This window comes from Sinohyriopsis cumingii, chromosome 3, assembly GCF_028554795.1.
Source record: "Sinohyriopsis cumingii isolate HCF-2022 chromosome 3, ASM2855479v2, whole genome shotgun sequence".
Lineage (NCBI taxonomy): Eukaryota > Metazoa > Mollusca > Bivalvia > Unionida > Unionidae > Sinohyriopsis > Sinohyriopsis cumingii.
The window spans coordinates 125,923,117-125,949,347 of record NC_142963.1 but is presented as its reverse complement, the minus strand read 5'-3'; the positions used below and the strand labels follow the sequence as shown (position 1 = coordinate 125,949,347).

The 26,231-nt window shown below is 31.4% G+C and overlaps 1 protein-coding gene across 4 annotated transcripts in view; it reads right to left on the bottom strand.

Moving 5' to 3' along the window:
• The window catches only part of LOC149803791 (annexin A4-like), a 52,258-nt gene extending 26,465 nt beyond the window's left edge, over nucleotides 1-25,793 (bottom strand). The window contains exons 1-10 of one of the 4 annotated variants that reach the window (XM_089953587.1): nucleotides 25,697-25,793; nucleotides 24,766-24,849; nucleotides 23,372-23,432; nucleotides 21,803-21,840; nucleotides 16,091-16,144; nucleotides 12,268-12,366; nucleotides 12,001-12,129; nucleotides 8,421-8,691; nucleotides 3,539-3,633; nucleotides 2,361-2,474 (exon numbers count right to left, since the gene is read on the bottom strand). In XM_089953587.1, the coding sequence (XP_089809713.1) occupies nucleotides 2,361-2,474; nucleotides 3,539-3,633; nucleotides 8,421-8,691; nucleotides 12,001-12,129; nucleotides 12,268-12,366; nucleotides 16,091-16,144; nucleotides 21,803-21,840; nucleotides 23,372-23,432; nucleotides 24,766-24,822 (918 nt within the window). In that variant the 5' untranslated portion in view covers nucleotides 24,823-24,849; nucleotides 25,697-25,793. The remainder of the gene's footprint in view (nucleotides 1-2,360; nucleotides 2,475-3,538; nucleotides 3,634-8,420; nucleotides 8,692-12,000; nucleotides 12,130-12,267; nucleotides 12,367-16,090; nucleotides 16,145-21,802; nucleotides 21,841-23,371; nucleotides 23,433-24,765; nucleotides 24,850-25,696) is intronic. The other 3 variants (XM_089953589.1, XM_089953590.1, XM_089953591.1) reach the window with 3 other exon arrangements.
• Between the last annotated feature and the right edge of the window lie 438 nt (nucleotides 25,794-26,231).

Sequence of the window (26,231 nt, the reverse complement as noted above, 5' to 3'; positions counted from 1 at the left end):
AAATTTATCGATGAAGTATACTTCCCTTTGAAAACGAAATTACTTTCTTCACCTTGTTTTGAGGTAGAAAGCTTCCAAACTGCTTGCATGGATTTTGCAAGGCTTTTCTGTTTGTAGAAAGCATGCTATCTGGCACAAGCAGAAGTAGTAACTGACAAATTCATGGGATTCTGCACCAATATTGGTATCAGGGTAGATTACTCTAACTGCCACCGAGGAGGCAGATAACTTTTAGCTATTTGGCTAAAAAGTTTGAACCTGGGAGGGCTGAATTTGTGAAGTAGTTGTTGTTGTTGTTGTTGTGGGGTTTAATGCCATTTTTCAGCACACAATAGGCTATACATGGCGGCCAGTATTAATGGTGGAGGAAGAATCCGGGAAAACCCCGGAAAGAACCACTGACCCACGAGAAGCTACTGGCAAGCTTTCTCACATATCCACATTGGCAGAATCCGAGACTCGAACCCATGCAGACAGAGGTGAGATGGCAGTGATCCATAACAGAGAGTGCTTTAGACCACTCAGCCACTCGGGGCCCCTTGTGAAGTAGTAGAAGTTCTCCTAAGGTATTATGATTTAGTAACATATTTGAAGAAGAAAACAAAGATTGCTTATTGGACAAAAGAACTGGAGCATTTCTTGATCATTACCCTAATCAGATTTCAATCAACCACCTGTTGTCTCAACATTCTCTGCATTGTGTATAGATTACAAGATCATGTATTGTGTGAATGTTGATGGAATGGGATGGTTCACTTAAAATACTCATTCTGAATATAAGTTGAAAAATAATAATATACTGATATAAATATCTGCTGGCATCTTGCCTTTTGCATGGTAATGTATCAATAAAGCTTTAGTCTTGAAAATACTGGTGACCTGTGGCAGTTGTAACATTGACTGGTTAGATTAAAACATTTTAAAGTTAACATCCCAAAGTGCTGACTCATAAAGATGTGTTATTTCTTGTTGAATGGGAGGCTTTCTCCACATCAAAATCATGCCTAAACTGCTGAAAAGGGTTTATGCTGACACCATTAAGAAATAATGGGCTAAGTTTGAAACTGCAACAGAATATGTTCATAATATTTACCCATTTTAGTATCAAGCCTACATATGGTAAAATGAAAATCATATCCTTTGCAACATGTTCTAGACTGACAACAAGTAAATTAGGCACAGGCTGTTTATAACTGTCATAGTGTTTTACCAAATATTACCCAAAGTTTAATTCCGGCACTTGTTAAGAGTAAAGACAAATGCATAGTAAAATTTTACTCAACCTAGCCAATTTTTTCCCAGTCAAGATGTGAGGATGAATGGTTTTCCTGAGCCCTGCTTTAATGCTAGGATACTTTCTCTCAAATTTCATCAAATTCTGTTGACAATCTTTTACAGAAGAAGTCATTTAAGTACTTTACTATTTTTTTTAACAGTTGTCACACATGAAGGCAGATCGGTATCATCTATATACACTTAAAAAGCCTTTATGCTAGGAGTCAAGGATGGTCTTTTTTAAATTTGTTTGAAACTTGTCCAGTGGTTTTGAAGAAGATGAAAATCACAATTGTTGATGGACAATTCATGATGGACTACAGACATTATAATGCATGCTGGACACAGGACCATACCATAAGGTCTCATGACCTTTAGGCCAGGTAAGCTAATTCCTATCTGACATATACATGGGGCATGCTTATATGCATATGTCAGTGGCCTGATCAAATTTTCATGCCACAAAAGCAATATGTCCAATTTTTTTTCATAGATTCTTTTAAACTTTTACAATTTTTTTGCTGCAAATTTGGCTACATTATGTTATAGAAATAAAAATCTAGTCAAATTTGACCATTTTTACTAAGATTGTTAGGGTGAAGACAAAATGAACACCCCCTCAATTAATTTAATATGCCTATACCAATAATGTAAATTTATGAAAAATATGAAAAAATCATAAAGTGACAATAATTGGAAATTAACCATTATGTTCACAAGATAAATCATGTTTATTAAAAGAGAGTTGTTTTAAAACAAGACCACAAAATTTAAGAGGTCATATTTGCATTCTAACCTAAAACAGTGCCCTGTTAAAGACAACTTTATTATGGAAGTGTTCATTATGAGTATATTCCACTGTAATAAAAGATTAATTGCTGTAAAATCACATAATTTCAAAACAATTATGTTTTGTAAATTTGCAAGAAAATGAAATGGATGAAGTTTTTATTTATGATAACAAAAGCATAGTTAATTAATATGTGTACTGCAAGAAAATAACAAAATTTTGTCACAAAAATGATGAATTATCTTAATTTACCAACATTAATGCACACTAAAATATTGTAATTTACAGTACTTACATAGATGGCATCCTTAATACAGTAAGCATCAAATTCAGCTGGTGGGACAAAAAGTGCCATGACACATTTATGATAATCTCCACTCAAGTCACCAGAAAGTTCCTCAATCAAGTCCTGAAATTAAATAGAAACATGCTTTAAATTTACTCAGATTCACAAAGTTAAAAAAAGGTGACACCTGGCTGGCATCTGCCAAACAGCCAAATGCAGCTGGCCAAGAAATCTGGGTCAGTAGGATAATTTCTGTAGAAATTTCTTCCAAACCATTGATTTACATGTTATGAATTGTTTCATGTTTCTGTATTTTTTTGTGTATTGTAATCAATCTTTCATGGCACATAAGCACCACTGATTAATACTGAAAAGTCTTCATTCCAGAATGATACCTTCTGTTAAAGTTGGTCAAGCTCTGTTAAGTGTTTCTTTATGGACAAATTTGCTTTAAATGTTGTTTTATGGCAGCACACTTTCTGTACAATGTATTCAAATTCTGTTGAGCAGTTTTTCTATAAAAAAAAAGATATTTGAAGGTTTTATATTTTTTATAGTAATAGTTGATGGCAGATGGGCATCAGTTTTTCAAAATTGAAAAGCTCTTTATGTCAAGTGTGGTTGAAAATAGTTCAGTAGACACTGAGAAGTTTAAAATAATAGAAAATGTTCATAACCAACACATGACAGGTACTGCAGGACCAGCATACCATAAACTAAAAAATGTCATCTTTTGCAAAACCACAAACACTGCTACCCATCCATGAATGAATGACTGAATCATGATCCCCACTTCACAGTTCCATCATATTAGGGAATTTTGAATTATCAAACACAATCCCTTTGCAAACATGTATAACATATATATATATATATATATATATATATATATATATATATATATATATATATATATATATATATATATATATATATATATATATATTTGTGTGTGTAGGGTCCTACTGCAGATTGCATTGGATCCAAACCTGCCACTTGCAAAATATGCCAGCAGATCTAAGTTCATGTTAGGAGTAATGAGCAAAACAAACAACACAGACCTTGATCTACTGCATATTATGTTACGGCAAATCTTGGTCTATTTACTATCTATGGTGTTTACAATTAGACCCGACCTTAAAGTGAGTAAATGCTGTATATACACACATGCACACATACATATATACCCTGCCAAACTGAGCTTTAAACATTTTCTTCAGCTCCTGGCGTTGGGCGTTGCTTCTTGTGGATATAATGTAAGTAATAGCATCCTCATCAGTCCCTGGGAAATAGAAAAAAGTGACAGTCAAAATCTGTCAATGGAGGTTACGAACAGAACAAAGAATCTAAATAATTCAGAATCAGGTCTTTCCGTGGTAAGCTGGAAAGGCAATGTAAATTATTTTTCAATAATTAATTCCCTTGTCAATTACAGTGAATTCACTACCAAATTTTGTAAATTTCATGATTGCTTACAAATCACTAATTTAAAGACCCATCCAACAATGATCCTTCTGTAGAAAACGCAGGACCCCTTCCCCAGTCCACATATTGAAATAACAATGATTCTTCTGTAGAAAGAGCAGGACCCCTTCCCCAGTCCACAGATTGAAATAACAATGAAAACATCATTTTTCATAAAACTACCAAAATGAATCAGCATCAAAATAAATGAATTCAATGCATACTGAAAAGTGCCTGAAGTTCTTGCAAAGTATTTTTATGTCTGTTTTGCCTTATTATCTGATCACATGTAGGCAAGCATGAGAACCATTTGGCTATATACTCTCCTATTATTTGCATGGATAAACCTGGACCAGTCAAGTCTAATACATTTGATTGGTCAATTTTAAGTTATTGTTAAATTTCAATCAATCAGAACACTTGATTCTAAGTTTAAGTCTAGACTTATGATGGGAAATCAAGGTCATGTTGTTTTCTTTATTGAAACAACTGTTTCTTAAGTTATCTTTTTTGTTGCTTACAATGACAATTGAAAAAAGCTAATCAAATTAACCTCAAATATTTTACTTTCACTAAATTCATCAATTCCAATGAATTAGTTGCTTTGCTAACTGGTATATTTTGTACAAATATATATATGGTTTTCAAATAATCTGTAACAATAAAATGCATATTTAAAATCACATTTACTTACTGTTAAATAGAGATGTGATCAATTGGATATCTTTTTAGTTTTAATAATTTCACAAATATTTAATAATCCATTAAATTCCATGGGTGAGTTCTTTAGGTGGTCTGATATCAATGAATCAAGGAACTGCAATATTTACTCTCTGCAATACAGATGTAAACTATCAATACCTGATAATAATAGAATGAAACAACAAACTAAATCATATAAACCATCCAAACGAAATATTTTCTTATTGCATATTTATCTCTTTGAATGAAGTGACCATCAAGGATAATTACAACATATACACAAACTTTATTTTTTTATCTACCATATTGGGGCCCTTATTGGCCAAGTGGTCTAAAGTGCTTGCCTTTACAGATCACTGACATCTCACCTCTGTCCACATGGGTTCAAATCTCAGGCTCAGCTAACATGGGTAAGAGAGAAAGTCTGACAGTAGCTTCCCATGGCTTGGTAGGTTTTCCTGGGGTTATCCCAGGTTCTTCCTGCCATGTATAACCTATCATTTGCTGAAATATGGCATAAAACTCATAACAACAACAGAAACATCAACCCACTATATTAACCTAATTTAACTTCTTCACACTCAGTTTAAATTCAAGAAAGTTTAGTCTATAATGAGATAGCAATTGCTAATGCTTGAAAGTGTTTTATAAAATAATAACTTAGGTAAATGTTAATTGTTCTAGTAAATATATGTTCCACCATGGAATAAATAGTAATCTTTCTGTGTTAAAAGTGCATACTACAATGTGGTGAGATAAATAGCCCTGCATTTAAATATAAGTATATACCTACCTATGACTTAAATGATGTCCATCCAATAAAATCAAGAATGCACAATTTGCATCATGTAACTGTCCAATTTTATATGAAAGATATCCAAACTCAAAACAAAAATGACCTTGCAGGTGCCATATCATCTCGGCCCTTTGCATGCTTTGTTTAGCAGAAAATACCATCAGTACATGTTGTGTTTAGCTCCCAGAGCCTGAATGTTTATTTTTGCCTTGAGTTGACCATATCAGCAATAGAGAACTGCAAGGTACTTGTACCTCTAAGTGCAATCAGGCAGAACAAAATACTTTAGTTGTTGGGATATTTTACAGGCATGCTGCAAACCTATTGTCATATACTGGGTGTGTCAATGTGACAGAATATGATATTAATGTTTTAAATCATTTTATTGTATTATATAAGTGAACTTTAAAATGGTATATATTATTTATTGCTTTGTATATTTGACAAGCCAACTCCAAGAAAATGCCACAAACAAGCTTCAAAAGTGTCCAACCCATCAATGGAGAATGGAATCACTCATACAGACCAATCATAGAGAGGAGATGGTATTGAGGAGATGGCATTGAGCTGTTAACTATATAGGACACACATACTTGACACATGCATACCTCCTGAAGGGTAAACCTCAACCAGGGTGCATACCGTGTCAGTCTCCACTGATGTTAGAACACATTTTTGTTCAGCATATTGACTCCACCCTGTGAGACTGAAGTCTTTACGTGATCTCAGTTAAGAATCTTTCTAATACCCACAAGTTAAAATCTCAGACTTTTGAAAAACAAATTCTGACCCTATATTATAAATATTTTAGATTACTGTACCTTTTTTTATAGTAAATACCTTTTATCTATTAGGGCTATCACAATAAAGACTGTACTACATACTTGCATTTATTTGGAGGAAAATGGATTTATCTTCCTACTGAGTTTTCCAGTTTTACCTTTACAGTTTTAGAAGTTAACTTTTAAATCATCATTACTGTTTTGTATTTCTAAATTGTGTGTTTAATTTTTGTTCTGACTGTAGGCTATAAGGGTCATTTTGTAAACAACATATTACATAGCTAACTTTTGTCCAAGACTGTAGACTAAACCTTAAGATAATATTTGTAAACATGTTTACTTGGATTTGAGTTCAGGATATTGGTTTTCCACTTAGGAATTCACAGTCTACCTGATATATGTCAGGTTGATTCACTAAAGTTTAAGTAAAGAGACCTGACCTTGTTTACAGTTTGGAGTAATTTTCCATTAAGATGACAGAATATTTTCAGAAAATGGTTTTTGTGAAATAGATCAAGTGGGAAGGTACTGAAATTCTTTACATCAGAATTACTCATTCCTATTTTAACACCTTTCAAGTGGAATCAGTCCTTTAGTCATGTCAGTTATAAGTTGATAGGGTTTATTTATTAAATTATTCACTGAAATTACAAAGTGCTCATTGATTTTATGACTAAATCACTATTTTTGAACTATTGTGAATTCGTTCATGGACATTATAGATTATATTATTGTGATACATCAAGACTGTTGGCACATCAGCACATTCAAGATTGAAATTCATTTTGAACACCACTGGAATCGTTCAGAACATTCTCTACTTTTGCACTTTTAGGACTATTTGAGATTTAATTCACAACACTGTAAGTTTCTTTTAAATTTTCACTTTGTAGCCTTGGGAAATAACGTATTTGTTGAATTTTACAAAACTTGTTATTTTTTTCTCACTTTTTCCTATTACCTAATTTAAGACCACAGAAATTTAATACTAAATTGAGTCAAAACCTGAAACTGTACTCAACAGTTAAGACATTTTTTAAATAAAAAAAAAACAACATGCTTTTTTAAATTTTTCCTCTAAAAATTAAACCATACCTAAAACAAACTAACATATTTATTTCTTATCTTGTATGCAGATGTTTGTACATTGAGAGAGAAAGACTTATGTTGCAAACTATGTCAAACTTTAATTGTACAAAAATTCTTCATTAATGATAACAAGTGAAGTTGACAATTTTTGTGATATACAGTCAAACATGTCCCAATGGTCCCTTTTACATAGTGATCACCTGGTCTCATTGGCTATACAAATAAACAAAATAAAAGATAAAAGTGAAAGAGTCACATCAAGAATTCAGAAGGCTTTACAGCATATGCTGGACATTTCTTGTCACTAAGTATTATGGTAAAAATATATTTCTTTCACTTAATTAAACAGCTGTTATTGTATATGTATTTTTAAATGTAAAACTCCTTGAAATACATAGGCTATTAGAACTATTTAAGTTAGTTCACTACACATTAATGTTTAATTCATTATGAAAGACCAATTACTAGCATTCATATCATGCAAAATGAGCAACTCCTCCACCCCCACCCCCTCCAAATCGAATTAAATACCTTCACCCATCTGCCATTTGAGTCTGAGAGCTGTTTCAGTAAAATATACTTGGTACCCAAGAAAGGCACTTTTAATGTGGAGAAGTTATTCATTCAAATATGCAAGTTAGAGTTTTATATCATTTTCATAGGAACTCTTTGAATAATCAGAGTACCTATCTGTGTATGAACCTTTCTTACCTGTGTATCATGTGTATTTAAATGGATCAGTCCTGAGAACAAAATGAAACCAGCTGCACAGTTTAGAAACATGGCAAGTATGGAATTTGAATAATCAAGTATATTGTATTTATTTTATATATGGGGGGGTGATACCTTTTGTTGGTTTGAATTATCCAAATTTAGAGTACTGATAATAATTATGATCTGGAAAATCAAGTGGTGGTACTCAAAGATGATTAAAATTACATTAACACTAATCCAATGCTGCAGCAAACAAATATGGAGTCAAAAGTAGGTAAATACTATACACAGTGAAAACAAACAGATATCATCATCATCATCATTAGAACCACCATCACCATCATCACTATCACCATTATTATTATCATAGCAATTCCCTTCTAACAACCAGGCTGAGCATATTTAACATTTTATTATTATTATTATTATTATTATTATTTTATTATTATTATTATTATTATTATTATTATTATTATTATTATTGAATTTAACAATGGAATTATTATTAATTATTATTATTACCTAGACCCTTTATGGCATCATTAAGATACCGAGTATCATGCTCAGGATCCCATTTTTCTCCTGTAATGTCATATCCATCTTGTTTCTGCATATAGGCAACCACAGGATCTTCAGCAAGGTATTTGGTGTATGGCTTAATGGTTCCCTCTGTGGGGTCAAGAGTGCCGTACTTTTGGTAATGATCAAAACACATATCAATAAATCTTTGTCGCAGGGTCTCACGATACTGTGCGTCATTCTGAGCTTTCTCTGCCACTTTTTGTGCCTTTTTCTAGAAAAAGACAAATAAATGATAACACAATTCCAATCAATGGTAAACTGTAAAATACTGATCTAAGGTGTTTTGAGGAAAAATTTACTGTTTATCCAAATCATTAAGTGCTGATATTGTTATTCAAATTCATCCATAAAAAGCATAAACTTAAAGGCAAAATTCAGTCTATAGTATAATCTGTATGCAGTCAATAAAATTCACTCCATTCATTAAATATGTCAAATTTCAGCCCATGAATTAAAGAGAAATCAGGCTTTAATTTCTCAATTTTTCCAACACAGTAATTTTGCAGTTTAATCTCAAGTGATGCATTTGTGATATGTAACCAGCACTTCTTGTTATTACCATACTGGGACTGTCAGATCCAATGAACTTGACTTAATTATGGCATGTGTGTGAAAAAGAGAGAGAGAACATATGTGTGATTTGGAAGTGCAAATTAGAGAGCTTGCTGAAATTTAAGTCATATCCATGAAATAATAAACATAATGTACATGTAAGCAATGAACAACTATTATCCATAAATTTCAACAAATGTATGATATCTACTAACATTTAAATAAATGATCATGTGCTCTGACTGATGCATGGCTGTATGTATTTATTAGGGTTCTGTGGCAAGACAGCACAATAAACACTATATGACAAGTAAATTATGTCTGATGATATGGTCTATCCTGGATCAATTTGTTGATTGGATTTGTGAAATGTTGTGCAACCTCAGGCCAAGTGTCACACTAAGATCAAAGGCCTCCTCACACTAAGATCAAAGACCTCCTCATACTAAGATCAAAGACCTCTTCACACTAAGATCAAAGGCCTAGTTACACTAAGATCAGATGCTACTGATGCTAACAAATAAAACAAAAGAAATATTGCATCAATTTGTATAATGTTTGTAAGTGTAAATGAACATATATATTCATACAAAAAATTTGCAATCATTTGCTAACACTAACAGGATTTAAACTGAGAAAACTGAATAAATTTACTGCTTATAAAATGAAATATTGTTATGCACACCTATTAATTCAAATAGTTTGTATTTTCATAGACACAGTGTTAAAAAAAACTTGGGAAATATAACAAAACTATCTGAGGAATGTACACTCAATAAAAAATATGTACATCCGACTGTTGTCACCAGTGAGACATACTGGCACGATGTCCCAGGTAGTAAAACAGGGTTAATGCAGTTTATTTTGAAATAGCTGAATAGAAGCCAACATGGCGTAGAGCTGTGAAAATTAAGTTTCCAGCCTGTATCTTTCTTTATCGAATAGCCACATTTTTTAAAATTGGTATAATAGCTTACAATTAAGACTGATTAATTGTTATAGTGATAACATATCTGAATGTCAGATGTCCCTTTAAGTTTAGGTACAATATTAAATCATTATCTTCCTTGATATATAAAACAATAATTTAAACAGTATAGATTTATTTCTATAACTCTGCTGAATCAGAGAAATATGCAATGTGATGCCAACAGAAATATATATCATATATTAAATAACAGAACTCAGAGACTTTTTCATTTGAATGGACAGTATGTATGTAAGTATGTATGTATGTATGTAGGTATGTATGTATGTATGTATGTATGATATAATCAAAGAAGGATATCAACTTAATGGATCTGCCCCCACCTCCTCACAGCCACCACACAAAGACTATACATGATCCAAATAGATTAAAACTAAAAAAAAAACGTTTTAAAAAAAATTAAAAAAATCAGCATCCATATGCCATGATTCCATTAATTTTAATAGAAACACTAAAGCTAACAACAACAGGTGCATCACTACATTTTGTTTGGCTGGGCTGTACACAGAGGAACATGTGTTTGGAAACTAATGTTATGAGCACAGGCATTCAGGGGACATAACTCCTCTAAATAATAATTTGGACTGCTAAAAATTAATTCAGAGATGGAAGATCATGTCAATATAAAGGTGATCAATAAATCTGACTGAAACCCAACAATGCTGATGAAACCAAAAAGTAAGTAGGACCATCAATCCAGGGCACTGTTCTAAATGATACTGTGGAATGGTGAAATAAAATTCATTATAGGTCTAATCATTATAAAACTGCATGCCAAATTTGGTTTTAATCAACAATTCTTAGTAACATTATGCTGCAGAAACAAAAGTTATAAGGACTGGCAATGAGAGACCATTAACTCCTTTAAAATGATTTTCTGTAATGCTGAGGATCAACTCATTAAAGTTCAGTATAAAGTGGCTTGCATAATTTGGTTGAAATCCCAAAATTCTTGGTATAGTAATTCAATTTTTTTATAAAAAAGATGTTGGGTCAAAATTAGGCATAGCCCTGTAACTGATGTTTTGAAATGCTGTAAATCAATTTATGCAAGGTTTTTACAACATAAAAACTACAGTTCAAATTTGCTTGATGGATGTCCAATATTCCTTGGAAAAGAAATGTTATTGAAAACAAAGCCAGAATGATAGATAGTCATGGGGCATAATTCCTGAAAATTATGTAATGAAATGCTGAAAACTGAACTCATTCAATGTTTCTTCAACATGAAGCCTGTTGCCAATTTTGTTTGAAATCCATAAATCATTGATAAAGAAATCATAACTAAAGTCAGATGGAGAGATAATCAGGTTGCCTAACTGCTCTAAATGAAGTAGTCAAATACTGGAAATCAGACTAATTTAAAGGCATGTTAGTATAAAGATACAAGATAAACATGGTTGAAATCCAACAATCATTTGGTAAAATTAAGATGTGGAAATGAAAATTAAAAGTATTGGCAATCAGGGGCTATAACTCCTCTAAATGATGATACTGAAGACTGAAAATCAAATGTTTTCAGGACCTTATCCATATAAAGCCATTTATATCAAACTGAGTTAAAATCAAACAATTCTCATTAAAGTTACCTTTCAGAAACTGAATTGCTGATGGAAGGAAAGATGGGTTAGGGTGGACTGACAATATGATTACTATGAAGCATTGTCAACTTTAATGAGAATGGTCCTACAAAATTGAATCTAGTGTGTTTTTCTTTTCACTTTTTCATTTCTTTACTAATTGTGATCTTATTGTGTCCATATATTACGAAACTTTGTTAATCAAGACACTTTTGTTCCCACCCATAATGTATACAAGAATGAGGAATCTACACCGACAAATCAGTTCCAAGAATTACAGAAGAACTCTTTTCCATAAACTGGGATATCAAAATATTTGATTTCCTGGATTCTAAATTGATAAAGTCTCAATGAGCTAAATTTTTTAATAAAACAGGTCTCGACGTGAAAGAAAACTCACAGCCCCTTTCTTGGCCCTCTTTTTTTCCTTTTTTTTGACATGTTGAACTTCTTCATCACCTTCTTCATCTTCAACATCCTCTTCTGGTTCTTCCTCCTCTTCCTCCTCATCCTCCTCTTCTGGATGTAGCTGTAAGGAAGAATGAATAACAAATTCCTAACCACTCTGGACACTGATTATAAACTGCAATGTTACCATAAAACAATAAGTTGTAAAAATTAATATATTAAATATGTATCATTATGGTAACTTAGTATTCAAACTTACAGCTTTGGCCAGCTGTTCAATCATGGCACCTGAATTCCATGAGTAGTTGTTGACTACATTGACCACACAGGACATAGGCATCTGATTCATTTGCATTGGCTGAAAAGAAAAAATATAGGTCAAAGATCAAAGGTCAAATATGCCAACTCTGTCAAGCTATCTGTCAAGCTTAACAAGCTTAACATTTGGTTAACGTTAAACATTATGATCGATTTAAAACAAGAGCAAAGGTCAAAGATCCAAAACAAAGTTCAAAGATGCAAGTTCTGTTTTAGAATCTGTGACCATTTAGTTATATAAACTGTACAGATTCACCATGAAGATTAAAAAGAGCACTGGTCAAAAATAAAATTTCAAAAGTTAAAAATGCTGACTTTCAAGCTGTAAGTGCTTGGCAACACAAATTCCAAGGATTCAAAACAGAAACATTTATAAAATAATGGTGGATATTTTTTTGGTTAAGAGTTTAAAATTGGAACCTTTCCAAGGAAAAAAAATCATCAATAAATATCCTAAAAAATAAAGATTTCCTTAGGTTGTTTTTTGTGTGACAAAAAGCTAAATATTCTTTTTAACGAACTCATGTGTTTCTACCAATAATTGTTTTGAAGCATAATTCAAACATAAATGCACATGTTAATTATGGCACATCAAAAGACGTTCAGCTATAATTGTTCATTAATGTAAATGTTAATAGATGTGTGGCTTACTGCATTTACTATGGTAGAAGAAAACCAGTTCTCCATAGGAATTTTAAAAAGTAAGGAAATTATATGGTGAAAATTAGCCTTGACCTTGATCAATGGCATCTCCAGAAGTAAAAGTATCTTAGCTCAAGCACTTTCTAACAAGCAACCCCTTTTTGTAGAGCCTACCTTTCTTTTACCTACAAAAGACATCTATAAAGAAAAGTAGACATTTTCACACTGAGGTTATTTTATGCTGTGGGTGGGCATACAGACAGAAGGATGTGGACACGGATGCAAAAGTGATCACTGTGTCAGGTTTCCTGGTTTAACAAAAATGAAATGACTTAGCGATAGAAGTAGTTTAGATATGCTTTAGATTACATTATATACTTCAGTTTACTGTATATACTTTAGGTTACTGTATATGCTTTACGTTACTGTATATACTTTAGTTAACTGTATATACTTTTATGTTACTGTATATAATCTAGGCTACTGTGTATACTTTAGGTTACTGTATATACTCTAGGTTACTGTGTATACTTTAGGTTACTGTATATACCCTAGGTTACTGTGTATACTTTAGGTTACTGTATACACTCTAGGTTACTGTGTATAATTTAGGTAACTGTATATAGTTTAGGTTACTGTATGTACTTCAGGTTACTGTATATACTTTAGGTTACTGTATGTACTTTAGGTTACTGTGTATACTTTAGGCAACTGTATATACTCTAGGTTACTGTATATACTTTAGGTTACTGTATATACTTTATATCACTGTGTATACTCTAGGTTACTGTGTATACTTTAGGTTACTGTATATACTTTATATCACTGAGTATAATTTAGATTATTGTATATACTTTAGATTGCTGTATGTACTCTAGTTTACTGTATATACTTTATATCACTGTGTATACTTTAGATTATTGTATATATTTTTGATTACTGTATATACTTTAGGTTACTGTACATATATTAATGTATATACTTTAGTTTACTGTATATACTTTATATCACTGTGAATACTTAAGGTTACTGAATAAACTTTAGATTGCTGTATATATTAAAGATTACTGTATATACTTTAGGTTACTGTATATACTTCATAACACTGTATTCTTTAGATAGCTGTATATACTTTAGGTTACTGTATATACTTTAGATTGCTGTATATACTTTATATCACTGTGTATACTTTAGATTATTGTGTATACTTTAGATTACTGTCTTTACTTTAGGTTACTAAATAAATGTTAGATTGCTGTATATACTTCAGATTGTTGTATATACTTTAGGTTACTGTAAATACTTTAGGTTACTGTATATACTTCATAACACTATTCTTTAGATAGCTGTATATACTTTAAGTTACTGTATATACTTTCAGTCACTGTATATACATTACAACACTGTGTATTCTTTAGATTGATGTATATACATCAGATTACTGTATATAGTTCAGATTACTGTATGTACTATAGATTACTGTATATACTTGCAAAATTGTTATATTTTTGCATTAAAAAGTCAATGAAATTTTGGATGTGTCTATTTTAACTATCATTATATACCATACTGATGACTCATCTGTAATATCTGACAAATATTTTCTAAAGATAGCCTGTCCATAAGCCCAACTCCAACTTTTTAAAACACTTTATTAGGCTGGCCTCATGGTATTATCATAGAAGACATATCCTATTAGTCAACAACCTAAATCAAAAGTTCAAAGCCAAATATTAAGGTCTGACTTATCTATAGTAATGATTTATTATGAGTATATATTAGTATGTAAACTCTAGGGGCCTGGGTATTATTTCTTTTTGTTTTTATATTGCGTTGTACTATCTATACTCACTTATGAGTCTAACTGCAAACTGCATAATGTGACGGCAGATCTGGGTCTGTGAAGAACATCATTGACCCTGATCTACAGGTGCATTATGATATGGCAGATCAAGATCTTTGTTTACAGATTGACTCAACTTACATGCAAGTATATGTGGTATTTATTTCATGGTTGGTGTTAGAAAATTTTCACCATATTTAGTGAGAGCAGATTTTTTAAAAAGGTTTTATTGACATTAAGATTGATGAAACATACACTATACATGTTATACAATACATACATGTGTCAATATGTCAACCTTTATTCTATAAATTAAAAATGTATGTATTTCTAGACAGTTATTTTGTATCAAGATGAAAGAAAAGAGAAAAAATAGAATTGAAATGGAAATATTATTGAATCTATTTAAGAATAACATACCCATATATAATGAAAATATTGCTGATGTACTAAATTATACTTTATATATATATATATATATAAGACAACTTCTCTTGCTCTTGGATTATTTACATTATCATAATCAAAAATAGCTATATCTGGATCCATGACAAGATTGAAATTTCCCCAAAAAGTAACATAATCATCTCTAAAATGCAATACATGTATATCTTTTTTATGTCAAGGTAAAAATCTGGACTGTCTCTGTTTGGTCCATAAATATTAATAAGTGTAATTCTGTGGTTTCTAATCACTACACTATGTTGATTCCCTGTATTACTTTTTATAATTCCAAGGAAGGTATACTGGAAAATACTATTCAATAATATTGATCTAGAATTGGTAGAGTATGAATTAAAAACACAAACATTCATATCCCATGGTAGTCCATTTAAAATTTCCCATTTTGCAATGAAGCCTGTATCTTCAAGACATTGTATTGAATATTTTGCACTCTTTAGAAATTAAATACATCTCTTCTTGAGGCCCCATACCCTAACAATTCATTGCTGCAATATTTATTGACCCAGGCAGAAACTTTAAGTTAACTTAATATTCCATGTGTACAGAGACCCTAAATAAAATTATATGTAGCAAATATTGTAAATAACCATGCATCTGATAACATTAACAATAATGGGTACTGTACAAAATCAAAAATACTGCTATTACTTATTGTGGTAATCTGTTATATAGACCCAAAAGATGCCACAAAGAAGAATAAAATAAACAGGAGAATTACAACCTTCATAGTAATGGAAAAATAATGAATGAAAACAAACAAACCAACAAACAATGCTCTAAAAACAAAAACAAACAAACTAAAATTCAGAAGTACATTGTAGGCCATGTGAATCCTTCCAAAACACATGGCAGGCATTGGTACACTGGGCTTAAAAAAATTAAAATAGGAAATCAGTCTTTTGTGGGCATTAGTACTCAAAAAATAGAACAATGGCAGCAAAAAATTTACTTTGTAAATGTATATATTATTATCAGCTTGTCAAATAGTTGTATCTAAATGAAGTATAACATTTGGTAATATAATTTATAGTTTACTAGACAGACAGGTAACTAGATGCACTCTGCCCCAAAAAGGGTAATATGGCAAAACAATATTATCATGAAAACTATCTATTGCAACATAGATCAAATGAAATATGTATATAAAGGATTTGGAAAACAATTATTCATTCCTGTTTCATATCAGTCTTTGGGAACTATGATCGAGTTTATTGTTGTATTGAAATATAATTTGAGAAGAATTATTTATTCAAATTATTAATTGCAATTACTTTTTTAACTAAACACTATTTTTTGGCATTATTCAGAACTCATTCAGAGACATTTTTGATTACAGCACTGTGGTACATCAGGACATTCAAGACTGCTGAAATTCATTTTGAACATTCTATACTTTTGGACATTAATGATTATTTGGAATTTAATTTACAATACTGTTTCTTTTGAATTTTCACTTTGTATTCTAGGGAAAATAAACTATTTATTGATTTTACTAAACTTACTCATTTTATTTCTTTTCTGTTACATAGTTTAAGATGACAGAGTCATAGCATTGTCCTGATTTACTATTTGAAGTGGCACATTTTATGACGAGCAAACCGAAAAAGGAAAAACATTACAGCATACAGGTCTCAAGAATATGAGAACTTTATTTAAAAAAAGAAGAAAGAAAGTAAGTTCATTAACTAGGTCCTTTTCTTTGCGATCCACTATTGTAGCACTCTCCATAGAAAGTACTGATGTATGAGCATAAATAAAGACTATAATTTAGTAACACTAGTTTCATGGCATAAGCTTCTTTCTATTAATCCATAAACTGATCCAATTAATCAATAAATCATTCAAGCATTATTCTAGAAGTTTAATGCCACTAGGCTGTTATGCAAAATATGTTGTACAAAATAAACTTTTGTGCCATTCTTAACAGCAAATGTCAAGAATCACTTATTTTTAATGCATGTTTCAGAGTCTTTGTATGATGGTATTTTCACAGCCTTCATATGACAGTATTTTCACAGTCTTTGTATGATAGTATTTTCATAGTCTTTGTATGATAGTATTTTCACAGTCTTCATACAGTATTTTCATAGTCTTTGTATGACATGATTTTCACGGTCTTTATATGACAGTATTTTCATACAGTCTTATTTTCAGTCTTTGCTTGACAGTATTTTCACAGCCTACATACAATATTTTCAGTCTTGATATAACAGTATTTTCACAGTCTTCCTATGACAGTATTTTCAGTTTTCATGCAAAGATCCATTACATGATGCAAAATCGCATCCTTGTTCAGTTGCTACAATGGTAAAATCTAGCTAATATAAAAATAATGTTCAACATGGAAAAGGGTAATAATCAAAGAGGGTATTTATAGAATTTCCTGTTGCTCAATACTGATCAAAATAAGTGGCTAATAGATAAAACCATTTAAAAATGAGTTAAAATACTGATAATGGAAACAAGACAAAGATATGGTAATATCTCTATACAGTGGAACCCCGCTATAACGCGATGATCGGGGTCCATAAAATCGGATTGCGTTAAAAGCGGGGTTGTGTTAATGCGGGGTTTTACAATATTTAACTTTTTTTCCGAGAACATATACGTGTATACATGTACAATGAAAGTCGGCTTATCATCAGATGAATATTAACTGGAATGCATTAATTAAGATATATTCAAAATAATCGATGGTTAATATATTTATAGGTTATTACTGTGCATTAAAAACATTTACTAATTTTTATTTGTTTGAACGATAATACAGATTGACCGATAATACCAGACTATCGCTATATCATGAAAAGTGTATCAACACCGTATGCTACCGTGCCGTCGTGGCATGCAGTTCATCCATAATGGATGTAATTTCATTGAAAATCGTACAGATTTAAAATATTCAATAATTTTGTAATAGTCTGAATTCGTCGTGTAAAATATAGGATGAACAAAATATTGAAACCATTTACTTGCCGTCTGATATCGTACGGTCATTGCATGCAGCTATTCCCGGGTCTACATACGGTGTCTGTACAAATTTCATACCGCTAAAATTTTATCATATGCGACAACTGCAAGAATAATTAACAATCAACGCATGATTTCAGCGTGCAAATAACTTTTATTTCAGATTTTGTGAACATCAAAAGAAACATGTGAAAACTGCTAAATTAATCGTTGCGCAAAGTGCAAAGTCAGTGTGGTTCCAAATTTAAATTTCATCATTTCTTGAAACATATATCCAATGACGTTTGCTTCTTTGCCGCGAACTGTTGGGTTCTAGCAAAGTCAAGAATGTTTCTTAATTGAAGGACTTTGACGCTGTCAACATCTTGTGTTTCCAGCCAACTTAAACTTGCTTCTAAATGCTTTCAACTGTTTGTTGTTTGATCACACCACCAAGCACAGCATACATGTTGGCGGCTTTCGTCCTTTGATGTTTATTAAATTGTGCGACTCTTGTATCAACCACAGCTTTGTCTGCTGCTTGGCTGTGATTGCAGTTAAATAAGAAGCCCATGTCAGCTATTGTTTGAGCAACGACTGTATACAGAATTCATGGAAGACAATCACAAAGACGATTTACTGGCTTTACTCATGGATCCGTAATAAGTAACACTTCCGATAATGTTTACTTCGGCTTAACAATTCAAAAACCTAATGAAACCAGTTTTCTCTTCTAGAGTAGAATACGGAGCTTCACCACAACCTGTTCAAATTGATAAATTTCAGAAGCCAAGCGTTGTACACACTATTTCTCGTACGTTATATATATCGTATTATTTTAGAATTCATACACGATCACTTCTCCAAAATCACTTAAAGAACCTGGATAAATTGTTAAGTTCCGATCGTTTATTATTAAAAGTCATACGCGAATTCTTCCACCAAATTATAATAAATGTTTTACACACTATTTCTCGTACGTTAAACAAATATTTTCACGGTCCGATAAAAATACACGTAAATGAATTTCAAATTTCAGGAACCATGCCACGATCATATTATTTTAAAAGTCACAACTAATCTCATGCCCAAAATGAAGTTAATTTCTTGTTTTGTTTTTTTTACTTTTCTCCAAATTTTTTTTCTCCATGTGTGAATGAATATACGAAATTTCGGGAGCCACGCTACGACCGCGTTATATCCGAATTCGCGTTATGGCGGGGTGCATTATAGTAGGGTTCCACTGTACCAATTTTTTGTCATCCAATCTTGTAACTGTTGGGTATATTCAGAAATAAAGAATTTAATATTGATAACAACACAAAATTTACAACTGTAAGTAAAGAAAACTAAAACTTATTAACTTATCAAAATAAATAGACACACAGATAGTGTTATGTGTCTTACAGAAAGTGACAAGAAAAAGTGAAGACAACAAGCTTTGTAAAATTTAACAAATAATTTATTTCCCTTGAAAAACAAGGTAAAAATGAGAAAAAGAACTTAGTTATACGAATCAAATCCAAAATTAATCCAAAATTAAAAGATTTAAATCCTATTAGTAAAAAATCCTAAATGAAACTGAGTTCAAATCTTGATGAAATCCAAAATGGAAGATGATGACATCTGTTGTAACCTGTAAAATGATGCAATGTCAACAGTCTCTTGTTGAATCACAGCAAATATTAATTCAGTTTTATAATTATGTATAAATTTCGATAAATGTCCTTGTCCAAGAATCAATTTTGAGCACTAGTATTTCCTGGGAAAAGAATTTTTCTTTATAATATTTTGAAGAAAATAAAATAATTACCCAAACTGGACACAACATAAAACACCTGGACCTCTCAAGTGGTAGGGCACGAATGACAATTCTTTCTCAAAACATTAGTAATAAATCTAACTACAATGCAAAACAGATTCCCACATGGAGGTTAAGAGTTCATCCTTTTAGGAAAACCAAAAGTTTGTAACAATAAACATGTGTTATTTGTCCTGTATTCCAAATATGGCATTGATTCAACTTTATTAATCTTGTTCTGAGAAAGAATTTTAAATTTTTTTTAAAAAGAAGTTGTTTACTAAAACCCTTACTGGTTCTGAATCAAAGTCAAGAACTAGGTTAGCATTAGATACAAAAAAGAAAGAAGAAAAAATCAGTCAGAACTGAACTCTATTCCAGTAAATAAAGTAACATTACAATAGTATGTAATGGAATTTTTAAAAAAATTAGAAACAAACAAATAATTAAATCAAATCAAATGTACATAGCAATCGTCTGAGGTTTTCTATTCCCAAAACATCTTCATGTACAGTTATTGAATCTTACTGATATAAATAAACTCAAATGCTGAATATTCTGACAGATATATATATATATATATATATATATATATATATATATATATATATATATATATATATATATATATATATATATATATATATATATATTATAATAATAATAATAATAATGCTCTATTTATAGAGGGTCACTCATTAGTCAAAGTCTATTCTCATTTGAGGCCCGGCCAATGTGGGTATGTGAGAAAGCTTGCCAGTAGCTTCTTGTGGGTCGGTGGTTCTTCCCGGGGTTTTCCCGGGTTTTTCCTCCACCATTAATACTGGTGGCCATGCATAGCCTATCATGTGCTGAAAAATGGCGTTAAACTCCACAACAACAACAACATTTGAGGCCCTCTTAAGTAGAGTAAAACAATTCACATTATATGAAGATTGCAAAAAGTACTGTGTATTTTAACATGTTTAGTGTTAAAATAATGAATTCCATTATATATTAGAAACACATACATGCTCATGATATCTCTTCTTAAATACTGTAATATTTTCTGCAGATTTTGCATGTAGTGGAAGCTTGTTCCACAGAACTGTGCCAGAGGACTGGAAGCTATTTTTAAATTGCTGTTTTTGGTTTTGGTGTTACATATATATATATATATATATATATATATATATATATATATATATATATATATATATATATATATATATATATATATATATGTGTGTGTGTGTGTGTGTGTGTGTGTGTGTGTGTGTGTGTGTATGTTTATATTAATTTAGTGGTAAATTAGCCTCTGCTAATTCAGTGTAGTCAAGTTTGTTGAACTTCAACTATTGCCTTGAAAACTACTGGATAAACCAGAGTGTTAAATTGACTAATTTCATTTCATTGCTCTCCATTTCATGTCAAGTTTGGATTACTTTGAAGTAATTAAACACATAAATAAGCAGACATGGAAATAAGTTGCATAAAATTATAACATTATTGGTATTGCAAAAATATATACAAAGTTAATTAATAAAAATGTCCTAAAATGGGTGTTTTTTTATTATAAATTGTTCATGTTACACTGGCCCATGTCCAGTAACAATGGTTACATAGGACCTTAACATTGTCTTGTGGCTATACAATCAGATTTGAACAAAGACAACTTACTATCTAACTGTAAAAAGGCTAATAGGAATACTGAATGACATAATTACAGCACTATTCGTATAAACAAGTCTAGTTTAATTCACGTGACTAGAGTGTAATCTTACACATATCAAGTACCTGCATGGGCATCTGCATTTGCTGTGGCATCATCATACCTATAAAACAATTGTATAGTACAATTTGACATTCTTGTCTCTTTCTTTACTACTGTTGATTATTTCATTACATATACAGTTACTGAAAATGTCTTTTACTTACATGTACAGAGATAATCTTTTAATACTAGTGACAATTTGTAACATCATTCTTATCCTAATATATAAAATGACTATACCTGAACTAAAATCAAATGTTTGATTGTTTGGTGTTTTATGGCATATCAACACATAGAGGTTACATTGTGCCAAGACAATCAGAGTAATGTATCTTGCCCTGGCATACACCATGGTGGCTGACCTAGAATGGTCAAGGCAGGATTCAAAACTTGCACCTTTTTGGTCACAAGTCTTGCAATTCAACTACTGAGCTATCATAGCTCAATGTTAATATTATGCAAAACAAAGACTAGTTTGATAATGGGTTTCAAAAAATTCTGCTTCCACCCAAAATCTGTTTGACATAATATTAAATTGAAAAAAAAATCTCATTCACTGACACAGAATTAATTCTAAATACACCAGAACATTATTTATCTAAACATCAGGATCATGTTATCTGAAACACACAAACACACGCACATTTCATTATAACATAATTCTAGATATAATGTGGTACACCCGTTGACCTTGAGACCATAATTAAACCACTGTATCTGAATTGGTCTATCAAATGTATGACAATATGGGTTGAAAGAAACAACATGACTCTTAGTATTATATATTCAGTTTAACTTTATGAAAACATTATTATTTGACTAAATTAAATGTACAAACACCATGGAGTAAAAAATATATTTTGTTTCCATAAACTAGAATTATTATTATACGTTTGACTGGCATGTTGTTTTTTTTCTCCCTTTCCCAGTACCCTACACATTATATATATATACATGTAATGTGGTCAGCAGTTATGGACTCCAATTTCCACATTATAACAATAGATTTACATATCCCCTGAATGTGCTAATTAATAAAAGTAATTAGTACAAATATATGTATATTGGATATTAATTAGTTTGAATATTTTGACATTTTGTTTTTCATTTAAAAGAAATAAAGTTCATTTACATAAGGACTGGTTACTGCATTATAAGTGGTGATCCTAATGTCTTGCCTTATGAATGGTGATTCTAGTTTTCCAGATACACAGTCACTATTTTATGGCCTAATGTTTCCAAATTGGGATTTTATAGAAAACTTGGGGTTCAATAATATGGTTGCTTCAGAATTTACTTTACGATTCTAACTAATAAACTGATCTTTACAGTTGGGAGAGACAAAAAGAAATATGAAAATGAAAGACAGACAAGGACTGAGACAGAGAAATACACATTTCACACTGCCAGAAGAAACAGAGGCTGACAGAGAAGAGATTAAGGAAACAATAGTCAAGAAAACCGAAATATACACAAATAGACCAACACACAGAGAAAAATACAGTGCAACACAAACAGATTAAAAACAAACCTGGGTTGACATTCTAACAAAGAGAAAAATACAGTGCAACACAAAGAGATCAAAAACAAACCTGGGTTGACATTGTAGGCACCTCCACCATATGGGGAATAGGAATATCCTGGATACTGCTGCTATAATGAAATGAAAAGTTACATTAATAAATGACAAGCTTATAGCTTTCACACAGATGCATAGTTATTTAAACTGGCAATGAAGCTGTAGCAGACAAAATTTATTGACAGTAACAGTGCAGTTTGATTCTGTTGTTTACAGTTAATTTATAAAATAGAGATACGTAAGGATAAATATAATGCAACGATACAACACATGGGAAGTAAATTTCATTGTATTACAGTTACAGTTTTTGATTTGTAATGTAAACAGACTTTGTAGTGGCCAGCTAATGTCATAGTTTCTGGTCATGTGGTCCTACCTGTTCTCTCTCTGTCTCTCTCTCTCTCTCTCTATATATATATATATATATATATATATATATATATATATATATATATGGGATATATATATATGGGACAACTGTGGTAGTGATGGTAGTGTGGTATGAAGTGATGGTATTGTTGTGTGAAGTGTAGTGGTATGGAATAGGCCAGTGCTAGAGTTAAGATGTCCCTTGGAGAGAAACAGTACAAACCACCCAACCAGAGCAATTAAATTTGACAATAGATTGTTGAACTGGATAAGCCAGAATTAAGGATCTCAAAAGTTTAGAACCAGGTCTTTTGTTGACCAGAAAAGGAGAGATTCAAGGCTGTTAAGACAGCAAGTGGATCTTGTTAACCACTATTCAAATGCAGATTGTTAACAAAAATCCATCTTCTCTCATTTCTTCATCACTTTTTGTCTATTCAGTCAGCAACAGTCTATAACCCAGATCAGGACTCAGTCAATGACTCCAATATTATCCAGTTGATGATTCTAGCAACAATCCAGTCAGTGACCCAAAATACTCATTTACTTATTGCATGACATAGTCGACAACAAGAGCAACATATACAGAGACCCAATATACAGAGACCCAAAGAATGACCTTGTTGGTGACCAGGTGGTGAACTCAAGCCAGAAATAAGGCAAATCCTGCTGGTGCAGAGATCAGTGTCACATTCTGGAATGCCAGACCTTATATGAATAAGATGGGGTTTCCCCACCATAAATACCATTGATCTAAAGAATCTGAGAAGGCATGATTCAGGGTAGCGTAGCCCAGTGACATCCACTGCAGTATTATAGCTAACTGTACATTGTCAGTATTTTGTAACAGCTGGGAAAGAACAGGGCAATGAGAATGGTGGAAGAATATACATAAATCTGAAACAGTATCATTACTCTATGATATTTCAACAATGTCCATACGAAAAATCATAATTAAAAAAGAATTCAGCAATTTTTTTATGCTAGAGATTGACAGTAGTAACTGAGTATGGAAATAAGTATATTTATCACACTTACCCCAGGGAAGTTTGGACCATAACCCCCATAACCCATACCATATCCACCTCCATACATCTTGTCACCTCTCTAACAATCTGAAAGCTGAAAAAAAGGAGCAAACTTTAGAAGAAGAAATTACCATTTTATGAAAGATAGACAAGACTACCATCTGCAATAAGGCTTATTAATATTAATAACAACATTATATCAACCAATACAAAACTAACCAGAGTGAGCACACAAGAACCTAACATTTGTAAACAGTTATTTAGCACAATCTGCATTTCAATATATGATGCAGCTATTTGAAAGAGATAATGAATTTCAATCTGAAACAAAAATACACACTTTGTGTTCAATTCATCAAAACATTCACATCTACAATAATATATCAAATTAATGAAACCATTCCGTACTCATGATCACCTTATTGTCCAGAACACTTTACCGAGATTATTAAAATACACATTTCATCTTATATCTTTCTGAGCCATTTATAAACCTTATTTTTTAAATTATATTTAAAAAGAGGCTTTTGTAGAAAATTATTTGTCCGATTAAATCCTCCTTCTTTTGCTGTGCAGGATTACCACTCTCATTTCCAAAATATTTATTATTTAAATTATTTCCAAAATATTTATTATTTAAATTATTTTTCAATTATTATTATTATTATTATTATTATTATTATCATTTTTATTATAAGTAGTAATAGTAGTAAAGTTTTAATTTCACTTAGGTTGTCCGAAATCGTCAATGAGCACACTAGGCCCTAGACTGTTAAGTCAAAAGTGTAAAATACAATTACTCCTTACAAATCCTAGTATTATGGAAACCGGCAAGTACACAAATGCCTAGACAGCGTGTTACGAGTGCGTTTGATATAGGAAGCGCCATACAGATTCGAATAAATGAATAAATCTTAAATGTAGCTTTAAAAATAACATACGGACTCAAACAGAAAGGCACGTATCAACAAAAATACGCAGTGCAAATCAGCTCGAAAACAGCAGATTAATCTATCGAGCAGACTAGAGAATGTTTACCAATCACTTGGCGTACTTTATTTGTTTCTTAAGTATGTACCAATTATAACAAAAACCGGTACTGTGAATGTTCCGAATAAGTGACTTCGTATTGATCATGATTAAAGTTGTAGACTACTTAATATACACAAAACCACGAAAATTACCGCCTTCTAAATATCATATATTTACTTTAAATTCCAGCAAAAACTTTGTTTCTTATACAAAATTAAAAATAAATTTGATGGCACTAATGTAAATTGTGACAAGTTCTTTAATCCAAAGTTTTTAAAACTTACGAATTGAAGAAAAATTCGTCGACATATGCACCGTTTATATACCACTGCAGCTTAAAATAAGTTACATTTATATATCATACCTCAGTATAAAAACATTTGTCCTAAACGTTATATTATATATTGTATATAGCAGTGCATTCTTTCTCTTTTTCTTTAGAAC